General features: G+C 39.0%; 1 protein-coding gene across 3 annotated transcripts in view; it reads left to right on the forward strand.

Moving 5' to 3' along the window:
• arrb1 (arrestin, beta 1) overlaps positions 1-25606 on the forward strand; it is a 78497-nt gene that overhangs the window by 30901 nt on the left and 21990 nt on the right. For all 3 annotated transcript variants that reach the window (XM_055895195.1, XM_055895196.1, XM_055895198.1), the window contains exons 3-7: positions 11042-11102; positions 18033-18077; positions 19616-19812; positions 23221-23280; positions 24979-25046. In XM_055895195.1, the coding sequence (XP_055751170.1) occupies positions 11042-11102; positions 18033-18077; positions 19616-19812; positions 23221-23280; positions 24979-25046 (431 nt within the window). The remainder of the gene's footprint in view (positions 1-11041; positions 11103-18032; positions 18078-19615; positions 19813-23220; positions 23281-24978; positions 25047-25606) is intronic.

Here is a 25606-nt window from a genome sequence, read left to right on the forward strand (position 1 = left end):
TTATCTGATAGCAGCTATAATAACTACCTATCTGATAGCTGGAGATAGCAGCTATAATAACTACCTATCTGATAGCTGGAGATAGCAGCTGTAATAACTACCTGTCTGGTAGCTGGAGATAGCAGCTATAAAAACTACATATCTGATAGCAGCTATAATAACTACATATCTGATAGCAGATATAATAACTACCTATCTGATAGCAGCTATAATAACTACATATCTGATAGCAGCTATAATAACTACCTATCTGATAGCTGGAGATAACAGCTATAATAACTACATATCTGATAGCAGCTATAATAACTACCTATCTGGTAGCTGGAGATAGCAGCTATAATAACTACCTATCTGATAGCAGATATAATAACTACCTATCTGATAGCAGCTATAATAACTACATATCTGATAGCAGCTATAATAACTACATATCTGAAAGCTGGAGATAGCAGCTATAATAACTACCTATCTGGTAGCTGGAGATAGCAGCTATAATAACTACCTATCTGATAGCTGGAGATAGCAGCTATAATAACTACCTATCTGGTAGCTGGAGATAGCAGCTATAATAACTACCTATCTGATAGCTGGAGATAGCAGCTATAATAACTACATATCTGAAAGCTGGAGATAGCAGCTATAATAACTACCTATCTGGTAGCTGGAGATAGCAGCTATAATAACTACCTATCTGATACTAGCTATAATAACTACCTATCTGATAGCTGGAGATAGCAGCTATAATAACTACCTGTCTGGTAGCTGGAGATAGCAGCTATAATAACTACATATCTGATAGCAGCAATACTAACTACCTATCTGATAGCAGCTATAATAACTACCTATCTGATAGCTGGAGATAGCAGCTATAATAACTACCTATCTGATAGCAGCTATAATAACTACCTGTCTGGTAGCTGGAAATAGCAGCTATAATAACTACCTGTCTGGTAGCTGGAGATAGCAGCTATAATATCTACCTATCTGTTAGCAGCTATAATAACTAGCTATCTGATAGCAGCTATAATAACTACATATCTGGTAGCTGGAGATAGCAGCTATAATAACTACCTATCTGGTAGCTGGAGATAGCAGCTATAATAACTACATATCTGAAAGCTGGAGATAGCAGCTATAATAACTACATATCTGAAAGCTGGAGATAGCAGCTATAATAACTACCTATCTGGTAGCTGGAGATAGCAGCTATAATAACTACCTATCTGATAGCAGCTATAATAACTACCTATCTGATAGCAGCTATAATAACTAGCTATCTGATACTAGCTATAATAACTACCTATCTGATAGCAGCTATAATAACTACCTATCTGATAGCAGCTATAATAACTACCTATCTGATAGCTGGAGATAGCAGCTGTAATAACTACCTGTCTGGTAGCTGGAGATAGCAGCTATAAAAACTACATATCTGATAGCAGCTATAATAACTACATATCTGGTAGCTGGAGATAACAGCTATAATAACTACCTATCTGGTAGCTGGAGATAGCAGCTATAATAACTACATATCTGATAGCAGCTATAATAACTAGCTATCTGATAGCAGCTATAATAACTACCTATCTGATAGCAGCTATAATAACTACCTATCTGATAGCTGGAGATAGCAGCTATAATAACTACCTATCTGATAGCTGGAGATAGCAGCTATAATAACTACATATCTGAACGCTGGAGATAGCAGCTATAATAACTACTTATCTGATAGCAGCTATAATAACTACCTATCTGATAGCTGGAGATAGCAGCTATAATAACTACCTATCTGATAGCTGGAGATAGCAGCTGTAATAACTACCTGTCTGGTAGCTGGAGATAGCAGCTATAAAAACTACATATCTGATAGCAGCTATAATAACTACATATCTGATAGCAGATATAATAACTACCTATCTGATAGCAGCTATAATAACTACATATCTGATAGCAGCTATAATAACTACCTATCTGATAGCTGGAGATAACAGCTATAATAACTACCTATCTGATAGCAGCTATAATAACTACCTATCTGGTAGCTGGAGATAGCAGCTATAATAACTACCTATCTGATAGCAGATATAATAACTACCTATCTGATAGCAGCTATAATAACTACATATCTGATAGCAGCTATAATAACTACATATCTGAAAGCTGGAGATAGCAGCTATAATAACTACCTATCTGGTAGCTGGAGATAGCAGCTATAATAACTACCTATCTGATAGCTGGAGATAGCAGCTATAATAACTACCTATCTGGTAGCTGGAGATAGCAGCCATAATAACTACCTATCTGATAGCTGGAGATAGCAGCTATAATAACTACATATCTGAAAGCTGGAGATAGCAGCTATAATAACTACCTATCTGGTAGCTGGAGATAGCAGCTATAATAACTACCTATCTGATACTAGCTATAATAACTACCTATCTGATAGCTGGAGATAGCAGCTATAATAACTACCTGTCTGGTAGCTGGAGATAGCAGCTATAATAACTACATATCTGATAGCAGCAATACTAACTACCTATCTGATAGCAGCTATAATAACTACCTATCTGATAGCTGGAGATAGCAGCTATAATAACTACCTATCTGATAGCAGCTATAATAACTACCTGTCTGGTAGCTGGAAATAGCAGCTATAATAACTACCTGTCTGGTAGCTGGAGATAGCAGCTATAATATCTACCTATCTGTTAGCAGCTATAATAACTAGCTATCTGATAGCAGCTATAATAACTACATATCTGGTAGCTGGAGATAGCAGCTATAATAACTACCTATCTGGTAGCTGGAGATAGCAGCTATAATAACTACATATCTGAAAGCTGGAGATAGCAGCTATAATAACTACCTATCTGGTAGCTGGAGATAGCAGCTATAATAACTACCTATCTGATAGCAGCTATAATAACTACCTATCTGATAGCAGCTATAATAACTAGCTATCTGATACTAGCTATAATAACTACCTATCTGATAGCAGCTATAATAACTACCTATCTGATAGCAGCTATAATAACTACCTATCTGATAGCAGCTATAATAACTACCTATCTGATAGCAGCTATAATAACTACCTATCTGATAGCAGCTATAATAACTACCTATCTGATAGCAGCTATAATAACTAGCTATCTGATACTAGCTATAATAACTACCTATCTGATAGCAGCTATAATAACTACCTATCTGATACTAGCTATAATAACTACCTATCTGATAGCTGGAGATAGCAGCTATAATAACTACCTATCTGATAGCAGCTATAATAACTACCTATCTGATAGCAGCTATAATAACTAGCTATCTGATAGCAGCTATAATAACTACCTATCTGATAGCAGCTATAATAACTACCTATCTGATAGCAGCTATAATAACTACCTATCTGATAGCAGCTATAATAACTACCTATCTGATAGCAGCTATAATAACTACCTATCTGATAGCAGCTATAATAACTACCTATCTGATAGCAGCTATAATAACTACCTATCTGATAGCAGCTATAATAACTACCTATCTGGTAGCTGGAGATAGCAGCTATAATAACTACCTATCTGATAACAGCTATAATAACTACCTATCTGGTAGCTGGAGATAGCAGCTATAATAACTACCTATCTGATAGCAGCTATAATAACTACCTATCTGATAGCTGGAGATAGCAGCTATAATAACTACCTATCTGATAGCAGCTATAATAACTACCTATCTGATAGCAGCTATAATAACTAGCTATCTGATAGCAGCTATAATAACTAGCTATCTGATAGCAGCTATAATAACTACCTATCTGATAGCAGCTATAATAACTACCTATCTGATAGCAGCTATAATAACTACCTATCTGATAGCAGCTATAATAACTACCTATCTGGTAGCTGGAGATAGCAGCTATAATAACTACCTATCTGATAGCTGGAGATAGCAGCTATAATAACCTCCTGTCTGGTAGCTGGAGATAGCAGCTATAATAACTACCTATCTGATAGCAGCTATAATAACTACCTATCTGATAGCAGCTATAATAACTACATATCTGATAGCAGCTATAATAACTACATATCTGGTAGCTGGAGATAGCAGCTATAATAACTACCTATCTGATAGCAGCTATAATAACTACATATCTGGTAGCAGCTATAATAACTACCTATCTGATAGCAGCTATAATAACTACCTATCTGGTAGCTGGAGATAGCAGCTATAATAACTACCTATCTGATAGCAGCTATAATAACTACCTATCTGGTAGCAGCTATAATAACTACCTATCTGGTAGCAGCTATAATAACTACCTATCTGATAGCAGCTATAATAACTACCTATCTGATAGCAGCTATAATAACTACCTATCTGATAGCAGCTATAATAACTACCTATCTGATAGCAGCTATAATAACTACCTATCTGGTAGCTGGAGATAGCAGCTATAATAACTACCTATCTGATAGCTGGAGATAGCAGCTATAATAACTAGCTATCTGATTGTAACGGAATACGTTACACGTCATACGAAGAGGAGGAGTAGTGATTCGACCAAAATGCAGCGTGGTTATGTGACATAATGATTTATTAAACAAGACGAAGACGAAACGAAATACACTTGATAAACTACAAAACAAATAAACGATGTAGACAGACCTGGACACGAACTTACATATAACGTGAAGAACGCATGAACAGGAAACAGACTACATACAAAACGAACGAATGAACGATACCGAAACAGTCCCGTGTGGCGTAACATACAGACACTGACACAGGAGACAACCACCCACAAACAAACAATGTGACACCACCTACCTTAATATGATTCTCAATCAGAGGAGATGAAAACCACCTGCCTCTAATTGAGAACCATATCAGGTACCCATTAAACCAACATAGAAACACAAAACATAGACTGCCCACCCAAACTCACGTCCTGACCAACTAACACATACAAAACTAACAGAAAACAGGTCAGGAACGTGACACTGATAGCAGCTATAATAACTACCTGTCTGGTAGCTGGAGATAGCAGCTATAATAACTACCTATCTGATAGCAGCTATAATAACTACCTATCTGGTAGCTGGAGATAGCAGCTATAATAACTACCTATCTGATAGCAGCTATAATAACTACCTATCTGATAGCAGCTATAATAACTACCTATCTGATAGCAGCTATAATAACTACCTATCTGATAGCAGCTATAATAACTACCTATCTGATAGCTGGAGATAGCAGCTATAATAACTACCTATCTGATAACAGCTATAATAACTACCTATCTGATAGCAGCTATAATAACTACCTATCTGATAGCAGCTATAATAACTACCTATCTGATAGCAGCTATAATAACTACCTATCTGATAACAGCTATAATAACTACATATCTGATAGCAGCTATAATAACTACATATCTGATAGCTGGAGATAGCAGCTATAATAACTACCTGTCTGGTAGCTGGAGATAGCAGCTATAATAACTACCTGTCTGGTAGCTGGAGATAGCAGCTATAATAACTACCTATCTGATAGCAGCTATAATAACTACATATCTGATAGCAGCTATAATAACTACATATCTGATAGCTGGAGATAGCAGCTATAATAACTACCTGTCTGGTAGCTGGAGATAGCAGCTATAATAACTACCTATCTGATAGCAGCTATAATAACTACCTATCTGATAGCAGCTATAATAACTACCTATCTGATAGCAGCTATAATAACTACATATCTGATAGCAGCTATAATAACTACATATCTGATAGCAGCTATTATAACTACCTATCTGATAGCAGCTATAATAACTACCTATCTGATAGCAGCTATAATAACTACCTATCTGATAGCAGCTATAATAACTACCTATCTGATAGCAGCTATAATAACTACCTATCTGATAGCTGGAGATAGCAGCTATAATAACTACCTATCTGATAGCTGGAGATAGCAGCTATAATAACTACCTATCTGATAACAGCTATAATAACTACCTATCTGATAGCTGGAGATAGCAGCTATAATAACTACCTATCTGATAACAGCTATAATAACTACCTATCTGATAGCAGCTATAATAACTACCTATCTGATAGCAGCTATAATAACTACCTATCTGATAGCAGCTATAATAACTACATATCTGATAGCAGCTATAATAACTACATATCTGATAGCTGGAGATAGCAGCTATAATAACTACCTGTCTGGTAGCTGGAGATAGCAGCTATAATAACTACCTGTCTGGTAGCTGGAGATAGCAGCTATAATAACTACCTATCTGATAGCAGCTATAATAACTACATATCTGATAGCAGCTATAATAACTACATATCTGATAGCTGGAGATAGCAGCTATAATAACTACCTGTCTGGTAGCTGGAGATAGCAGCTATAATAACTACCTATCTGATAGCAGCTATAATAACTACCTATCTGAAAGCAGCTATAATAACTACCTATCTGATAGCAGCTATAATAACTACCTGTCTGGTAGCTGGAGATAGCAGCTATAATAACTACCTATCTGATAGCAGCTATAATAACTACCTATCTGATAGCAGCTATAATAACTACATATCTGATAGCAGCTATAATAACTACATATCTGATAGCTGGAGATAGCAGCTATAATAACTACCTATCTGGTAGCTGGAGATAGCAGCTATAATAACTACCTATCTGATAGCAGCTATAATAACTACCTATCTGATAGCAGCTATAATAACTACCTATCTGATAGCTGGAGATAGCAGCTATAATAACTACCTATCTGATAGCAGCTATAATAACTACCTATCTGATAGCTGGAGATAGCAGCTATAATAACTACATATCTGGTAGCCGGAGATAGCAGCTATAATAACCTCCTGTCTGGTAGCTGGAGATAGCAGCTATAATAACTACCTGTCTGGTAGCTGGAGATAGCAGCTATAATAACTACCTATCTGGTAGCTGGAGATAGCAGCTATAATAACTACCTGTCTGGTAGCTGGAGATAGCAGCTATAATAACTACCTGTCTGGTAGCTGGAGATAGCAGCTATAAAAACTACCTGTCTGATAGCTGGAGATAGCAGCTATAATAACTACCTGTCTGGTAGCTGGAGATAGCAGCTATAATAACTACCTGTCTGATAACAGCTATAATAACTACCTATCTGATAGCTGGAGATAGCAGCTATAATAACTACCTATCTGATAGCTGGAGATAGCAGCTATAATAACTACCTATCTGATAGCAGCTATAATAACTAGCTATCTGATAGCAGCTATAATAACTACCTATCTGATAGCAGCTATAATAACTACCTATCTGATAGCAGCTATAATAACTACCTATCTGGTAGCTGGAGATAGCAGCTATAATAACTACCTATCTGATAGCAGCTATAATAACTACCTATCTGATAGCAGCTATAATAACTACCTATCTGATAGCAGCTATAATAACTACCTATCTGATAGCAGCTATAATAACTACCTATCTGATAGCTGGAGATAGCAGCTATAATAACTACCTATCTGGTAGCTGGAGATAGCAGCTATAATAACTACCTATCTGATAGCAGCTATAATAACTACCTATCTGATAGCAGCTATAATAACTACCTATCTGATAGCAGCTATAATAACTACCTATCTGATAGCAGCTATAATAACTACCTATCTGGTAGCTGGAGATAGCAGCTATAATATCTACCTATCTGGTAGCTGGAGATAGCAGCTATAATATCTACCTATCTGGTAGCTGGAGATAGCAGCTATAATAACTTCCTGTCTGGTAGCTGGAGATAGCAGCTATAATAACTACCTATCTGGTAGCAGCTATAATAACTACCTATCTGATAGCAGCTATAATAACTACCTATCTGGTAGCTGGAGATAGCAGCTATAATAACTACCTATCTGATAGCAGCTATAATAACTACCTATCTGATAGCAGCTATAATAACTACCTATCTGATAGCAGCTATAATAACTACCTATCTGATAGCAGCTATAATAACTACCTATCTGATAGCAGCTATAATAACTACCTATCTGGTAGCAGCTATAATAACTACCTATCTGATAGCAGCTATAATAACTACCTGTCTGGTAGCTGGAGATAGCAGCTATAATAACTACCTATCTGATAGCAGCTATAATAACTACCTATCTGATAGCAGCTATAATAACTACCTATCTGATAGCAGCTATAATAACTACATATCTGATAGCTGGAGATAGCAGCTATAATAACTACCTGTCTGGTAGCTGGAGATAGCAGCTATAATAACTACATATCTGATAGCAGCTATAATAACTACCTATCTGATAGCAGCTATAATAACTACCTATCTGATAGCAGCTATAATAACTACCTATCTGATAGCAGCTATAATAACTACCTATCTGATAGCAGCTATAATAACTACCTATCTGATAGCAGCTATAATAACTACCTATCTGATAACAGCTATAATAACTACATATCTGGTAGCTGGAGATAGCAGCTATAATAACTACCTATCTGATAGCAGCTATAATAACTACCTATCTGATAGCTGGAGATAGCAGCTATAATAACTACCTATCTGATAGCAGCTATAATAACTACCTATCTGGTAGCTGGAGATAGCAGCTATAATAACTACCTGTCTGGTAGCTGGAGATAGCAGCTATAATAACTACCTATCTGATAGCAGCTATAATAACTACCTATCTTGTAGCTGGAGATAGCAGCTATAATAACTACCTGTCTGGTAGCTGGAGATAGCAGCTATAATAACTACATATCTGATAGCAGCTATAATAACTACCTATCTGATAGCAGCTATAATAACTACCTATCTGATAGCAGCTATAATAACTACCTGTCTGGTAGCTGGAGATAGCAGCTATAATAACTACATATCTGATAGCAGCTATAATAACTACCTATCTTGTAGCTGGAGATAGCAGCTATAATAACTACCTATCTGATAGCAGCTATAATAACTACCTATCTGGTAGCTGGAGATAGCAGCTATAATAACTACCTGTCTGGTAGCTGGAGATAGCAGCTATAATAACTACCTATCTGATAGCAGCTATAATAACTACCTATCTTGTAGCTGGAGATAGCAGCTATAATAACTACCTGTCTGGTAGCTGGAGATAGCAGCTATAATAACTACATATCTGATAGCAGCTATAATAACTACCTATCTGATAGCAGCTATAATAACTACCTATCTGATAGCAGCTATAATAACTACCTGTCTGGTAGCTGGAGATAGCAGCTATAAAAACTACCTATCTGATAGCAGCTATAATAACTACCTATCTGATAGCTGGAGATAGCAGCTATAATAACTACATATCTGATAGCAGCTATAATAACTACCTATCTGATAGCAGCTATAATAACTACCTATCTGATAGCAGCTATAATAACTACCTATCTGATAGCTGGAGATAGCAGCTATAATAACTACATATCTGATAGCAGCTATAATAACTACCTATCTGATAGTAGCTATAATAACTACCTATCTGATAGCAGCTATAATAACTACCTATCTGATAGTAGCTATAATAACTACCTATCTGATAGCAGCTATAATAACTACCTATCTGATAGTAGCTATAATAACTACCTATCTGATAGCAGCTATAATAACTACCTATCTGGTAGCTGGAGATAGCAGCTATAACAACTACCTATCTGGTAGCTGGAGCTAGGGTTAGGGTCAATAGGACTCTGCTAAGAGCTGTGATTCTCCTGTCGGGGCCGTGCTGACTGGGCGGTGCTGGCTGGGCGGTGCTGACTGGGCAGTGCTGACTGGGCGGTGCTGGCTGGGCCGTGCTGACTGGGCAGTGCTGGCTGGGCGGTGCTGGCTGGGCGGTGCTGGCTGGGCGGTGCTGGCTGGGCCGTGCTGGCTTGGCCGTGCTGGCTTGGCCGTGCTGGCTGGGCCGTGCTGGCTGGGCCGTGCTGGCTGGGCCGTGCTGGCTGGGCCGTGCTGGCTTGGTCGTGCTGGCTTGGCCGTGCTGGCTGGGCCGTGCTGGCTGGGCCGTGCTGGCTGGGCCGTGCTGGCTGGGCCGTGCTGGCTGGGCCGTGCTGGCTGGGCCGTGCTGGCTGGGCCGTGCTGGCTGGGCCGTGCTGACTGGGCCGTGCTGACTGGGCCGTGCCTGTGTCTCCATGTACAGTAGTCTGTAGGCCACAGCAGAGTAGATGGCTAGCTGTCTGATGCACCGGTCCTCACAGCAGCAGCAGCAGAGACTGTGGGAAGAATATGAAGCAGCTGCCTGGAGCTGACTCAGCTCCTGCTCTCTTTAGCTAGCTGGCCTTGTCAGGGTTCTAAACAGGGTTCTAAACAGGGATCTAAACAGGGTTCCACACATGGTTCTACTCAGGGTTTTAAACAGGGTTCCAAACATGGTTCTACTCAGGGTTCTCCACAGTGTTCTAAACAGGGTTATACACAGGGTTGTCCACAGGGTGCTTCACAGGGATCCACACAGTTCTTAATATAGTTCTCCACAGGGTTCTAAACAGGGTTCTACACAGGATTCTACTCAGGGTTCTAAACATGGTTCCACACATGGTTCTACTCAGGGTTCTCCAGTGTTCTAAACAAGGTTATACACAGGGTTGTCCACAGGGTGCTTCACAGGGATCCACACAGGGTTCTTAATTTAGTTCTCCACAGGGTTCTAAACAGGGTTCTACACAGGATTCTACTCGGGGTTCTAAACAGGGTTCTACAAAGGGTTCTAAACAGAATTCTAAGCAGAGTTCTCCTGGTCAACCACAAGATGAACATGGGATATTGGGGACAGACATAGTGAATGTAAATATTTACAGAAGCCTGAAGATGCATCCTCATTTATTCATCAATATTTACACTGTTGAGACAATTGTAACACATTTCAAGGGTATGTGATATTTTAGTCCAAAAAATATATACAATATTTAGCTTTTAAGAACTGTGAAATCTGGTACTTAAACTCATTATCTCATTACACTATTCTCTGCAACCCCCTGTTGTCATCCTCAGCTCACAGTGTACCTGGGGAAGAGAGACTTTGTGGACCACGTTGACCTGGTGGAACCCGTAGGTAAGACAACCCTAACCTCTTCTAGTTAACACAACACTAACCATAACCTCCTCTAGTTAACACAACTCTAACCACAACCTCTTCTAGTTAACACAACCCTAACCATAACCTCCTCTAGGTAGCACAAGCATAACCATAACCTCCTCTAGTTAACACAACCCTAACCATAACCTCCTCTAGGTAGCACAAGCATAACCATGACCTCCTCTAGTTAACACAACCCTAACCATAACCTCATCTAGTTAACACAACCCTAACCATAACCTCCTCTAGGTAGCACAAGCATAACCATAACCTCCTCTAGTTAACACAACCCTAACCATAACCTCATCTAGTTAACACAACCCTAACCATAACCTCCTCTAGTTAACACAACCCTAACCATAACCTCCTCTAGTTAACACAACCCTAACCATAACCTCTTCTAGTTAACACAACCCTAACCATAACCTCCTCTAGTTAACACAACCCTAACCATAACCTCCTCTAGTTAACACAACCCTAACCATAACCTCCTCTAGTTAACACAACCCTAACCATAACCTCTTCTAGTTAACACAACCCTAACCATAACCTATTCTAGTTAACACAACCCTAACCATAACCTCCTCTAGTTAACACAACCCTAACCACAACCTCCTCTAGTTAACACAACCCTAACCATAACCTCCTCTAGTTAACACAACCCTAACCATAACCTCTTCTAGTTAACACAACCCTAACCATAACCTCCTCTAGTTAACACAACCCTAACCATAACCTCCTCTAGTTAACACAACCCTAACCATAACCTGCTCTAGTTAACACAACCCTAACCATAACCTCCTCTAGTTAACACAACCCTAACCATAACCTCCTCTAGTTAACACAACCCTAACCATAACCTCCTCTAGTTAACACAACCCTAACCATAACCTCTTCTAGTTAACACAACCCTAACCATATCCTCCTCTAGTTAACACAACCCTAACCATAACCACTTCTAGTTAACACAACCCTAACCATATCCTCATCTAGTTAACACAACCCTAACCATAACCTCATCTAGTTAACACAACCCTAACCATAACCTCCTCTAGTTAACACAACCCTAACCATAACCTCCTCTAGTTAACACAACCCTAACCATAACCTCATCTAGTTAACACAACCCTAACCATAACCTCCTCTAGTTAACACAACCCTAACCATAACCTCCTCTAGTTAACACAACCCTAACCATAACCTCCTCTAGGTAACACACCCCTAACCATAACCTCCTCTAGGAAACACAACCCTAACCATAACCTCCTCTAGTTAACACAACCCTAACCATAACCTCCTCTAGTTAACACAACCCTAACCATAACCTCCTCTAGTTAACACAACCCTAACCATAACCTCCTCTAGTTAACACAACCCTAACCATAACCTCCTCTAGTTAACACAACCCTAACCATAACCTCTAGTTAACACAACCCTAACCATAACCTCCTCTACTTAACACAACCCTAACCATAACCTTCTCTAGTTAACACAACCCTAACCATAACCTCCTCTAGTTAACACAACCCTAACCATAACCTCTTCTAGTTAACACAACCCTAACCATAACCTCTTCTAGTTAACACAACCCTAACCATAGCCTCCTCTAGTTAACACAACCCTAACCATAACCTATTCTAGTTAACACAACCCTAACCCTAAACATAACCTCTTCTAGTTAACACAACCCTAACCATAACCTCCTCTAGTTAACACAACCCTAACCATAACCTCCTCTAGTTAACACAACCCTAACCATAACCTCCTCTAGGTAACACAACCCTAACCATAACCTCCTCTAGTTAACACAACCCTAACCATAACCTCTTCTAGTTAACACAACCCTAACCATATCCTCCTCTAGTTAACACAACCCTAACCATAACCACTTCTAGTTAACACAACCCTAACCATATCCTCATCTAGTTAACACAACCCTAACCATAACCTCATCTAGTTAACACAACCCTAACCATAACCTCCTCTAGTTAACACAACCCTAACCATAACCTCCTCTAGTTAACACAACCCTAACCATAACCTCATCTAGTTAACACAACCCTAACCATAACCTCCTCTAGTTAACACAACCCTAACCATAACCTCCTCTAGTTAACACAACCCTAACCATAACCTCCTCTAGGTAACACACCCCTAACCATAACCTCCTCTAGGAAACACAACCCTAACCATAACCTCCTCTAGTTAACACAACCCTAACCATAACCTCCTCTAGTTAACACAACCCTAACCATAACCTCCTCTAGTTAACACAACCCTAACCATAACCTCCTCTAGTTAACACAACCCTAACCATAACCTCCTCTAGTTAACACAACCCTAACCATAACCTCTAGTTAACACAACCCTAACCATAACCTCCTCTAGTTAACACAACCCTAACCATAACCTTCTCTAGTTAACACAACCCTAACCATAACCTCCTCTAGTTAACACAACCCTAACCATAACCTCTTCTAGTTAACACAACCCTAACCATAACCTCTTCTAGTTAACACAACCCTAACCATAACCTCCTCTAGTTAACACAACCCTAACCATAACCTATTCTAGTTAACACAACCCTAACCCTAAACATAACCTCTTCTAGTTAACACAACCCTAACCATAACCTCCTCTAGTTAACACAACCCTAACCATAACCTCCTCTAGTTAACACAACCCTAACCATAACCTCCTCTAGGTAACACAACCCTAACCATAACCTCTTCTAGTTAACACAACCCTAACCATAACCATAACCTATTCTAGTTAACACAAACCTAACCATAACCTCCTCTAGTTAACACAACCCTAACCACAACCTCTTCTAGTTAACACAACCCTAAAAATAACCTCCTCTAGTTAACACAACCCTAACCATAACCTCCTCTAGTTAACACAACCCTAACCATAACCTCCTCTAGTTAACACAACCCTAACCATAACCTCCTCTAGTTAACACAACCCTAACCATAACCTCTAGTTAACACAACCCTAACCATAACCTCTTCTAGTTAACACAACCCTAACCATAACCTATTCTAGTTAACGCAACCCTAACCATAACCTCCTCTAGTTAACACAACCCTAACCATAACCTCCTCTAGTTAACACAACCCTAACCATAACCTCCTCTAGTTAACACAACCCTAATCATAACCTCCTCTAGTTAACACAACCCTAACCATAACCTCCTCTAGTTAACACAACCCTAACCATAACCTCCTCTAGTTAACACAACCCTAACCATAACCTCCTCTAGTTAACACAACCCTAACCATAACTTCTTCTAGTTAACAAAACCCTAACCATAACCTCCTCTAGTTAACACAACCCTAACCATAACCTCCTCCCCTAACCATAACCTCCTCTAGTTAACACAACCCTAACCATAACCACTTCTAGTTAACACAACCCTAACCATATCCTCCTCTAGTTAACACAACCCTAACCATAACCACTTCTAGTTAACACAACCCTAACCATATCCTCCTCTAGTTAACACAACCCTAACCATAACCACTTCTAGTTAACACAACCCTAACCATATCCTCATCTAGTTAACACAACCCTAACCATAACCTCCTCTAGTTAACACAACCCTAACCATAACCTCCTCTAGTTAACACAACCCTAACCATAACTTCTTCTAGTTAACAAAACCCTAACCATAACCTCCTCTAGTTAACACAACCCTAACCATAACCTCCTCTAGTTAACACAACCCTAACCATAACCACTTCTAGTTAACACAACCCTAACCATATCCTCCTCTAGTTAACACAACCCTAACCATAACCACTTCTAGTTAACACAACCCTAACCATATCCTCATCTAGTTAACACAACCCTAACCATAACCTCATCTAGTTAACACAACCCTAACCATAACCTCCTCTAGTTAACACAACCCTAACCATAACCTCCTCTAGTTAACACAACCCTAACCATAACCTCATCTAGTTAACACAACCCTAACCATAACCTCCTCTAGTTAACACAACCCTAACCATAACCTCCTCTAGTTAACACAACCCTAACCATAACCTCCTCTAGGTAACACACCCCTAACCATAACCTCCTCTAGTTAACACAACCCTAACCATAACCTCCTCTAGTTAACACAACCCTAACCATAACTTCTTCTAGTTAACACAACCCTAACCATAACCTCCTCTAGTTAACACAACCCTAACCATAACCTCCTCTAGTTAACACAACCCTAACCATAACCACTTCTAGTTAACACAACCCTAACCATATCCTCCTCTAGTTAACACAACCCTAACCATAACCACTTCTAGTTAACACAACCCTAACCATATCCTCATCTATTTAACACAACCCTAACCATAACCTCATCTAGTTAACACAACCCTAACCATAACCTCCTCTAGTTAACACAACCCTAACCATAACCTCCTCTAGTTAACACAACCCTAACCATAACCTCATCTAGTTAACACAACCCTAACCATAACCTCCTCTAGTTAACACAACCCTAACCATAACCTCCTCTAGGTAACACACCCCTAACCATAACCTCCTCTAGGAAACACAACCCTAACCATAACCTCCTCTAGTTAACACAACCCTAACCATAACCTCCTCTAGTTAACACAACCCTAACCATAACCTCCTCTAGTTAACACAACCCTAACCATAACCTCCTCTAGTTAACACAACCCTAACCATAACCTCTAGTTAACACAACCCTAACCATAACCTCCTCTAGTTAACACAACCCTAACCATAACCTTTAGTTAACACAACCCTAACCATAACCTCCTCTAGTTAACACAACCCTAACCATAACCTCTTCTAGTTAACACAACCCTAACCATAACCTCTTCTAGTTAACACAACCCTAACCATAACCTCCTCTAGTTAACACAACCCTAACCATAACCTATTCTAGTTAACACAACCCTAACCCTAAACATAACCTCTTCTAGTTAACACAACCCTAACCATAACCTCCTCTAGTTAACACAACCCTAACCATAACCTCCTCTAGTTAACACAACCCTAACCATAACCTCCTCTAGGTAACACAACCCTAACCATAACCTCTTCTAGTTAATACAACCCTAACCATAACCATAACCTATTCTAGTTAACACAAACCTAACCATAACCTCCTCTAGTTAACACAACCCTAACCACAACCTCTTCTAGTTAACACAACCCTAAAAATAACCTCCTCTAGTTAACACAACCCTAACCTTAACCTCCTCTAGTTAACACAACCCTAACCTTAACCTCCTCTAGTTAACACAACCCTAACCATAACCTCCTCTAGTTAACACAACCCTAACCATAACCTCCTCTAGTTAACACAACCCTAACCATAACCTCTAGTTAACACAACCCTAACCATAACCTCTTCTAGTTAACACAACCCTAACCATAACCTCTAGTTAACACAACCCTAACCATAACCTCCTCTAGTTAACACAACCCTAACCATAACCTATTCTAGTTAACACAACTCTAACCCTAAACATAACCTCTTCTAGTTAACACAACCCTAACCATAACCTCCTCTAGGTAACACAACCCTAACCATAACCTCTTCTAGTTAACACAACCCTAACCATAACCATAACCTCTTCTAGTTAACACAACCCTAACCACAACCTCTTCTAGTTAACACAACCCTAACCATAACCTCCTCTAGTTAACACAACCCTAACCACAACCTCTTCTAGTTAACACAACCCTAACCATAACCTCCTCTAGTTAACACAACCCTAACCACAACCTCCTCTAGTTAACACAACCCTAACCATAACCTCTTCTAGTTAACACAACCCTAACTATAACCTCCTCTAGTTAACACAACCCTAACTATAACCTCCTCTAGTTAACACAACCATAACCATAACCTCCTCTAGTTAACACAACCCTAACCATAACCTCCTCTAGTTAACACAACCCTAACCTTATGCTCTGTGTACTGTCTGTCCCAGTCTACCACCCTGCTCTGTGTACTGTCTGTCCCAGTCTACCACCCTGCTCTGTGTACTGTCTGTCCCAGTCTACCACCCTGCTCTGTGTACTGTCTGTCCCAGTCTAACACCCTGCTCTGTGTACTGTCTGTCCCAGTCTAACACCCTGCTCTGTGAACTGTCTGTCCCAGTCTACCACCCTGCTCTGTGAACTGTCTGTCCCAGTCTACCACCCTTCTCTGTGTACTGTCTGTCCCAGTCTACCACCCTGCTCTGTGTACTGTCTGTCCCAGTCTACCACCCTGCTCTGTGTACTGTCTGTCCCAGTCTACCACCCTGCTCTGTGTACTGTCTGTCCCAGTCTACCACCCTGCTCTGTGTACTGTCTGTCCCAGTCTACCACCCTGCTCTGTGAACTGTCTGTCCCAGTCTACCACCCTGCTCTGTGTACTGTCTGTCCCAGTCTACCACCCTGCTCTGTGTACTGTCTGTCCCAGTCTACCACCCTGCTCTGTGTACTGTCTGTCCCAGTCTAACACCCTGCTCTGTGAACTGTCTGTCCCAGTCTACCACCCTGCTCTGTGTACTGTCTGTCCCAGTCTACCACCCTGCTCTGTGTACTGTCTGTCCCAGTCTACCACCCTGCTCTGTGTACTGTCTGTCCCACTCTATCACCACTATAGTATTCCTCTGTAATGGGGTTGATTCAGAAGCACATCTTGTGGTGGTTGGGAGACCCAGCTTTATGCACTGCTCCATAACACTTACTATGGTTTAGTCGGCAGGGTTTTGTGTGTTTGACTTCAAGCAATGTGTGATATTATCGATAATTCTCTGATGAAAATCAGCTGTTTTTCCTTCAGACGTTGCCGTGTTCAGTCGGCTACTCTGTCTGATGATGAAAGGTGTTTGATTTCACCTCGATAACATTTACATCTCGTTATTTTTCCAGACGGCGTGGTGTTGATAGATCCGGAGTACCTGAAAGAGAGAAAAGGTACTGTAAAAAGATAATGCTTACTGTGAAAGAGAATGTCTACTGTGAAAGATAATGTTTACTGTGAAAGAGAATGTCTACTGTGAAAGAGAATGTCTACTGTGAAAAGAGAGAGTCTACTGTGAAAAGAGAATGTCTACTGTGAAAAGAGAGAGTCTACTGTGAAAAGAGAATGTCTACTGTGAAAAGAGAGAGTCTACTGTGAAAGAGAATGTCTACTGTGAAAAGAGAGAGTCTACTGTGAAAGAGAATGTCTACTGTGAAAAGAGAGAGTCTACTGTGAAAAGAGAATGTCTACTGTGAAAAGAGAATGTCTACTGTGAAAGAGAATGTCTACTGTGATAAGATAATGTTTACTGTGAAAAGAGAATGTCTACCGTGAAAAGAGAATGTCTACTGTGAAAGAGAATGTCTACTGTGAAAGAGAATGTCTACTGTGAAAAGAGAATGTCTACTGTGAAAAGAGAATGTTTACTGTGAAAAGATAATGTTTACTGTGAAAAGAGAATGTTTACTGTGAAAAGAGAATGTCTACTGTGAAAGAGAATGTTTACTGTGAAAGAAGGTGTTTACTGTGAAAAGAGAATGTCTACTGTGAAAAGAGAATGTTTACTGTGAAAGAGAATGTCTACTGTGAAAAGAGGAATGTCGACTGTGAAAAGAGAATGTCTACTGTGAAAAGAGAATGTCTACTGTGAAAAGAGAATGTTTACTGTGAAAGAGAATGTTTACTGTGAAAGAGAATTGTCTACTGTGAAAGAGAATGTCTACTGTGAAAAGATAATGTTTACTGTGAAAAGAGAATGTCTACTGTGAAAGAGAATTGTCTACTGTGAAAAGAGAATGTCTACTGTGAAAGAGAATGTCTACTGTGAAAAGAGAATGTCTACTGTGAAAAGAGAATGTTTACTGTGAAAGAGAATGTTTACTGTGAAAGAGAATTGTCTACTGTGAAAGAGAATGTCTACTGTGAAAAGATAATGTTTACTGTGAAAAGAGAATGTCTACTGTGAAAGAGAATTGTCTACTGTGAAAAGAGACAGTCTACTGTGAAAAGAGAATGTCTACTGTGAAAAGAGAATGTCTACTGTGAAAAGATAATGTTTACTGTGAAAAGAGAATGTCTACTGTGAAAAGAGAATGTCTACTGTGAAAAGATAATGTCTACTGTTCTAATAGCAGCTTGAAATTAAGCTTAAATCGACCAGTGGACAAAACTGCTTGTCATGACGTCATTAGTGGTCATCATGACCTCATTAGCCTGATCATCACGGTGTCATTAGTCTGCTTATCATGACATCATTAGACGGGTTGTGGTTTCAGCAATATATTGCATTTCTAAAAGGTATAATTAAACAAACCCCCTGAGGTGCCTTACTGATATATCGGTCTGATATAACACGACTGTCAGCCAATCAGCATTCAGGACTCGAACCACCCAGTTTTGTAATATATACCACGGCTGTCAGCCAATCAGCATTCAGGACTCGAACCACCCAGGTTTATAACGATCTTTCACTCTTTTCTTCTCTCCTCAGTGTTTGTGACGTTGACTTGCGCCTTCCGTTATGGACGTGAGGACTTAGATGTTCTGGGCTTGACGTTTCGAAAGGACCTCTTCGTGGCCAACATCCAGGCCTTCCCTCCAGTGCCCGAAGACAAAAAGAGGTTAACTCGCCTTCAAGAACGCCTGATCAAAAAGCTTGGGGAACATGCTCACCCTTTCACCTTCGAGGTAATGGTCGACACCACTGTGACCATCTCTATTAGGAGTAGTTGTTGTTATTTTTGTGTTTTGTGTTTATTGTTTTTTGTCGTATGTGAATTGTATAATGTTGTAATGTTTTTGGTACCGTGCAGTTTAGGGACCACAGTGGAAATCAGTCTCTCACTCCATTGTACTGTGTGTATATGTTTAGGGACCACAGTGGAAATCAGTCTCTCACTCCATTGTACTGTGTGTATATGTTTAGGGACCACAGTGGAAATCAGTCTCTCACTCCATTGTACTGTGTGTATATGTTTAGGGACCACAGTGGAAATCAGTCTCTCACTCCATTGTACTGTGTGTATATGTTTAGGGACCACAGTGGAAATCAGTCTCTCACTCCATTGTACTGTGTGTATATGTTTAGGGACCACAGTGGAAATCAGTCTCTCACTCCATTGTACTGTGTGTATATGTTTAGGGACCACAGTGGAAATCAGTCTCTCACTCCATTGTACTGTGTGTATATGTTTAGGGACCACAGTGGAAATCAGTCTCTCACTCCATTGTACTGTGTGTATATGTTTAGGGACCACAGTGGAAATCAGTCTCTCACTCCATTGTACTGTGTGTATATGTTTAGGGACCACAGTGGAAATCAGTCTCTCACTCCATTGTACTGTGTGTATATGTTTAGGGACCACAGTGGAAATCAGTCTCTCACTCCATTGTACTGTGTGTATATGTTTAGGGACCACAGTGGAAATCAGTCTCTCACTCCATTGTACTGTGTGTATATGTTTAGGGACCACAGTGGAAATCAGTCTCTCACTCCATTGTACTGTGTGTATATGTTTAGGGACCACAGTGGAAATCAGTCTCTCACTCCATTGTACTGTGTGTATATGTTTAGGGACCACAGTGGAAATCAGTCTCTCACTCCATTGTACTGTGTGTATATGTTTAGGGACCACAGTGGAAATCAGTCTCTCACTCCATTGTACTGTGTGTAGATGTATTATTTTAACTGACAGATAAAAATGTATCCATCAATGACCTCGTACTAATTTTAAACCTCCTATCAGCTGTTTTAAGTACTAATTTTAAACCTGCTGTCAGCTGTTTTAAGTACTAATTTTAAATCTCCTGTCAGCTGTTTTAAGTACTAATTTTAAACCTCCTGTCAGCTGTTTTAAGTACTAATTTTAAACCTCCTGTCAGCTGTTTTAAGTACTAATTTTAAACCTCCTGTCAGCTGTTTTAAGTACTAATTTTAAACCTCCTGTCAGCTGTTTTAAGTACTAATTTTAAACCTCCTGTCAGCTGTTTTAAGTACTAACTTTAAACCTCCTGTCAGCTGTTTTAAGTACTAATTTTAAACCTCCTGTCAGCTGTTTTAAGTACTAATTTTAAACCTATCAGCTGTTTTAAGTACGAATTTTAAACCTCCTGTCAGCTGTTTTAAGTACTCATTTTAAACCTCCTGTCAGCTGTTTTAAGTACTCATTTTAAACCTCCTATCAGCTGTTTTAAGTACTAATTTTAAACCTCCTGTCAGCTGTTTTAAGTACTAATTTTAAATCTCCTATCAGCTGTTTTAAGTACTAATTTTAAACCTCCTGTCAGCTGTTTTAAGTACTCATTTTAAACCTCCTGTCAGCTGTTTTAAGTACTCATTTTAAACCTCATGTCAGCTGTTTTAAGTACTCATTTTAAACCTCCTGTCAGCTGTTTTAAGTACTAATTTTAAACCTCATGTCAGCTGTTTTAAGTACTAATTTTAAACCTCCTGTCAGCTGTTTTAAGTACTAATTTTAAACCTCCTGTCAGCTGTTTTAAGTACTAATTTTAAACCTCCTAACAGCTGTTTTAAGTACTAATTTGAAACCTCCTGTCAGCTGTTTTAAGTACTAATTTTAAACCTCATGTCAGCTGTTTTAAGTACTAATTTTAAACCTCCTGTCAGTTGTTTTAAGTACTAATTTTAAACCTCCTGTCAGCTGTTTTAAGTACTAATTTTAAACCTCCTGTCAGCTGTTTTAAGTACTCATTTTAAACCTCCTGTCTGCTGTTTTAAGTACTCATTTTAAACCTCCTATCAGCTGTTTTAAGTACTAATTTTAAACCTCCTGTCAGCTGTTTTAAGTACTAATTTTAAACCTATCAGCTGTTTTACGTACGAATTTTAAACCTCCTGTCAGCTGTTTTAAGTACTCATTTTAAACCTCCTGTCAGCTGTTTTAAGTACTAATTTTAAACCTCCTATCAGCTGTTTTAAGTACTAATTTTAAACCTCCTGTCAGCTGTTTTAAGTACTAATTTTAAATCTCCTATCAGCTGTTTTAAGTACTAATTTTAAACCTCCTGTCAGCTGTTTTAAGTACTAATTTTAAACCTCCTGTCAGCTGTTTTAAGTACTAATTTTAAACCTCCTGTCAGCTGTTTTAAGTACTAATTTTAAACCTCCTGTCAGCTGTTTTAAGTACTCATTTTAAACCTCCTGTCAGCTGTTTTAAGTACTCATTTTAAATCTCCTGTCAGCTGTTTTAAGTACTCATTTTAAACCTCCTGTCAGCTGTTTTAAGTACTCATTTTAAACCTCCTGCCAGCTGTTTTAAGTACTCATTTTAAACCTCCTGTCAGCTGTTTTAAGTACTCATTTTAAACCTCCTGTCAGCTGTTTTAAGTACTAATTTTAAACCTCCTGTCAGCTGTTTTAAGTACTAATTTTAAACCTCCTGTCAGCTGTTTTAAGTACTAATTTTAAACCTCCTATCAGCTGTTTTAAGTACTAATTTTAAACCTCCTGTCAGCTGTTTTAAGTACTCATTTTAAACCTCCTGTCAGCTGTTTTAAGTACTAATTTTAAACCTCCTGTCAGCTGTTTTAAGTACTCATTTTAAACCTCCTGTCAGCTGTTTTAAGTACTCATTTTAAACCTCCTGTCAGCTGTTTTAAGTACTAATTTTAAACCTCCTATCAGCTGTTTTAAGTACTCATTTTAAACCTCCTATCAGCTGTTTTAAGTACTAATTTTAAACCTCCTGTCAGCTGTTTTAAGTACTAATTTTAAACCTCCTGTCAGCTGTTTTAAGTACTAATTTTAAACCTCCTGTCAGCTGTTTTAAGTACTAATTTTAAACCTCCTGTCAGCTGTTTTAAGTACTCATTTTAAACCTCGTATCAGCTGTTTTAAGTACTCATTTTAAACCTCCTGTCAGCTGTTTTAAGTACTAATTTTAAACCTCCTGTCAGCTGTTTTAAGTACTCATTTTAAACCTCCTGTCAGCTGTTTTAAGTACTAATTTTAAATCTCCTGTGAGCTGTTTTAAGTACTAATTTTAAATCTCCTGTCAGCTGTTTTAAGTACTAATTTTAAACCTCCTGTCAGCTGTTTTAAGTACTAATTTAGAAATTTCATATTTCTGTTGACAGATTCCACTGAATTTACCGTGCTCAGTCACCCTGCAGCCTGGACCGGAGGACACGGGGAAGGTGCTTCTTGGGTTCAGCCAAAATCTACACTACTGGTCACAAGTTTTAGAACACCTACTCATTCAAGGGTTTTTCTTTATTTTTTAAACTATTTTCTACATTGTAGAATAATAGTGAAGACATCAAAACTATGAAATAGCACATATGGAAACATGTAGTAACCAAAAAAAGTGTTAAACAAATCAAAATACATTTAAGATTTTAGATTCTTCAAAGTAGCCACCCTTTGCCTTGATGAGGGCTTTGCACATTCTTGGCATTTTCTCAACCAGCTTCACCTAGAATGCTTTTCCAACAGTCTTGAAGGAGTTCCCACATATGCTGAGCACTTGTTGGCTGCTTTTCCTTCACTCTGCGGTCCGACTCATCCCAAACCATCTCAATTGGGTTGAGGTCGGGTGATTGTGGAGGCCAGGTCATCTGATGCAGCACTCCATCACTCTCCTTCTTGGTCAAATAGCACTTACACAGCCTGAAGGTGTGTTGGGTCATTGTCCTGTTGAAAAATAAATGATAGTCCCACTAAGCCCAAACCAGATGGGATGGTGTATCGCTGCAGAATGCTGTGGTAGCCATGCTGGTTAAATGTGCCTTGAATTCTAAATAAATCACAGACAGTGTCACCAGCAAAGCACCCCAACACCATAACACCTCCTCCTCCATGCTTTACAGTGGGAAATACACATGCTGAGATCATCGTTTCACCCACACTGCGTCTCACAAAGACACTGCGGTTTTGAACCAAAAATCTCCAATTTGGACTCCAGACCAAAGGACTGATTTCTACCGGTCTAATGTCCATTGCTCGTGTTTCTTGGCCCAAGCAAGTCTCTTCTTCTTATTGGTTTCCATTAGTAGTGCTTTCTTTGCAGCAATTTAACCACGAAGGCCTGATTCACACAGTCTCCTCTGAACAGTTGATGTTGAGATGTGTCTGTTACTTGAACTCTGTGAACCATTTATTTGGGCTGTAATTTCTGAGACTGGTAACTCTAATGAACTCATCCTGTTTTAGGCTGGGTTTCTGTACAGCACTTTGAGATATTAGCTGATGCTATATAAAATAAACTTGATTTGATCCTCTGCAGCAGAGGTAACTCTGGGTCTTCCTTTCCTGTGGCAGTCCTCATGAGAGACAGTTCTTGAAAGTTTCCGTATTGACTGACCTTCATGTCTTAAAGTAATGATGGACTGTCGTTTCTCTTTGCTTATTTGAGCTGTTCTTGCCATAATATGGACTTGGTCTTTAACCAAATAGGGCCATCTTCTGTATACCACCCCTACCTTGCCACAACAGAACCACATTAAGAAGGAAAGAAATTCCACAACTTAACTTTTAACAAGGCACACCTGTTAATTGAAATGCATTCCAGGTGACTACCTCATGAAGCTGGTTGAGAGAATGCCAAAAGTGTGCAAAGCTGTCATCAAGGCAAAGGGTGGCTACTTTGAAGAATCTCAAATATAAAATATAGTTTGATTTGTTTAACACTTTGTTGGTAACTACATGATTCCATTTGTGTTATTTCATAGTTTTGATGTCTTCACTATTATTCTACAATATAGAAAAAGCCTTGAATGAGTAGCTGTGTCCAAACTTTTGACTGGTACTGTAACAGTTACAATCCATAATGACATTTATGCAGAAAAAAAATCCAACCTAAAGTGAAATCCTGTTTTTATATTTTGTCTCTGAAGGCCTGCGGGGTTGACTTTGAAGTCAAAGCTTTCTGCTCAGAGAACGTCCAAGACAAAATACATAAAAGGTAAAACTATTTAATAATGATACACAATGTTAAGCACATAAATACGTAAATTATTAAGTGTAGTTCAAATTATGGAGTGATGCTTTGGAAAAATACTTTTGAAATCAGTCCAGAAGGTCTCAGAGATCTTAATTTCACCCCATGAAGTTCAGACTTGATTGGGTGGGGAGGTCCTATAAGCACCAACAGGATAAGTCATTCCACACCACAATGACTGCATCAGCAAAATGGCATATATGTATACAGTGGAGAGAACAATTATTTGATACACTGCCGATTTTGCAGGTTTTCCAACTTACAAAGCATGTAGAGGTCCTTAATTTTTATCATAGGTACACTTCAACTGTGAGAGACAGAATCTAAATCAAAAATCCAGAAAATCAAATTGTATGATTTTTAAGTAATTCATTTGCATTTTATTGCATGACATAAGTATTTGTTCACCTACCAACCAGTAAGAATTCCGGCTCTCACAGACCTGTTAGTTTTTCTTTAAGAAGCCCTCCTGTTCTCCACTCATTACCTGTATTAACTGCACCTGTTTGAACTCAAAGACACCT

Source organism: Salvelinus fontinalis, chromosome 33, assembly GCF_029448725.1.
Source record: "Salvelinus fontinalis isolate EN_2023a chromosome 33, ASM2944872v1, whole genome shotgun sequence".
Classification (NCBI taxonomy): domain Eukaryota; kingdom Metazoa; phylum Chordata; class Actinopteri; order Salmoniformes; family Salmonidae; genus Salvelinus; species Salvelinus fontinalis.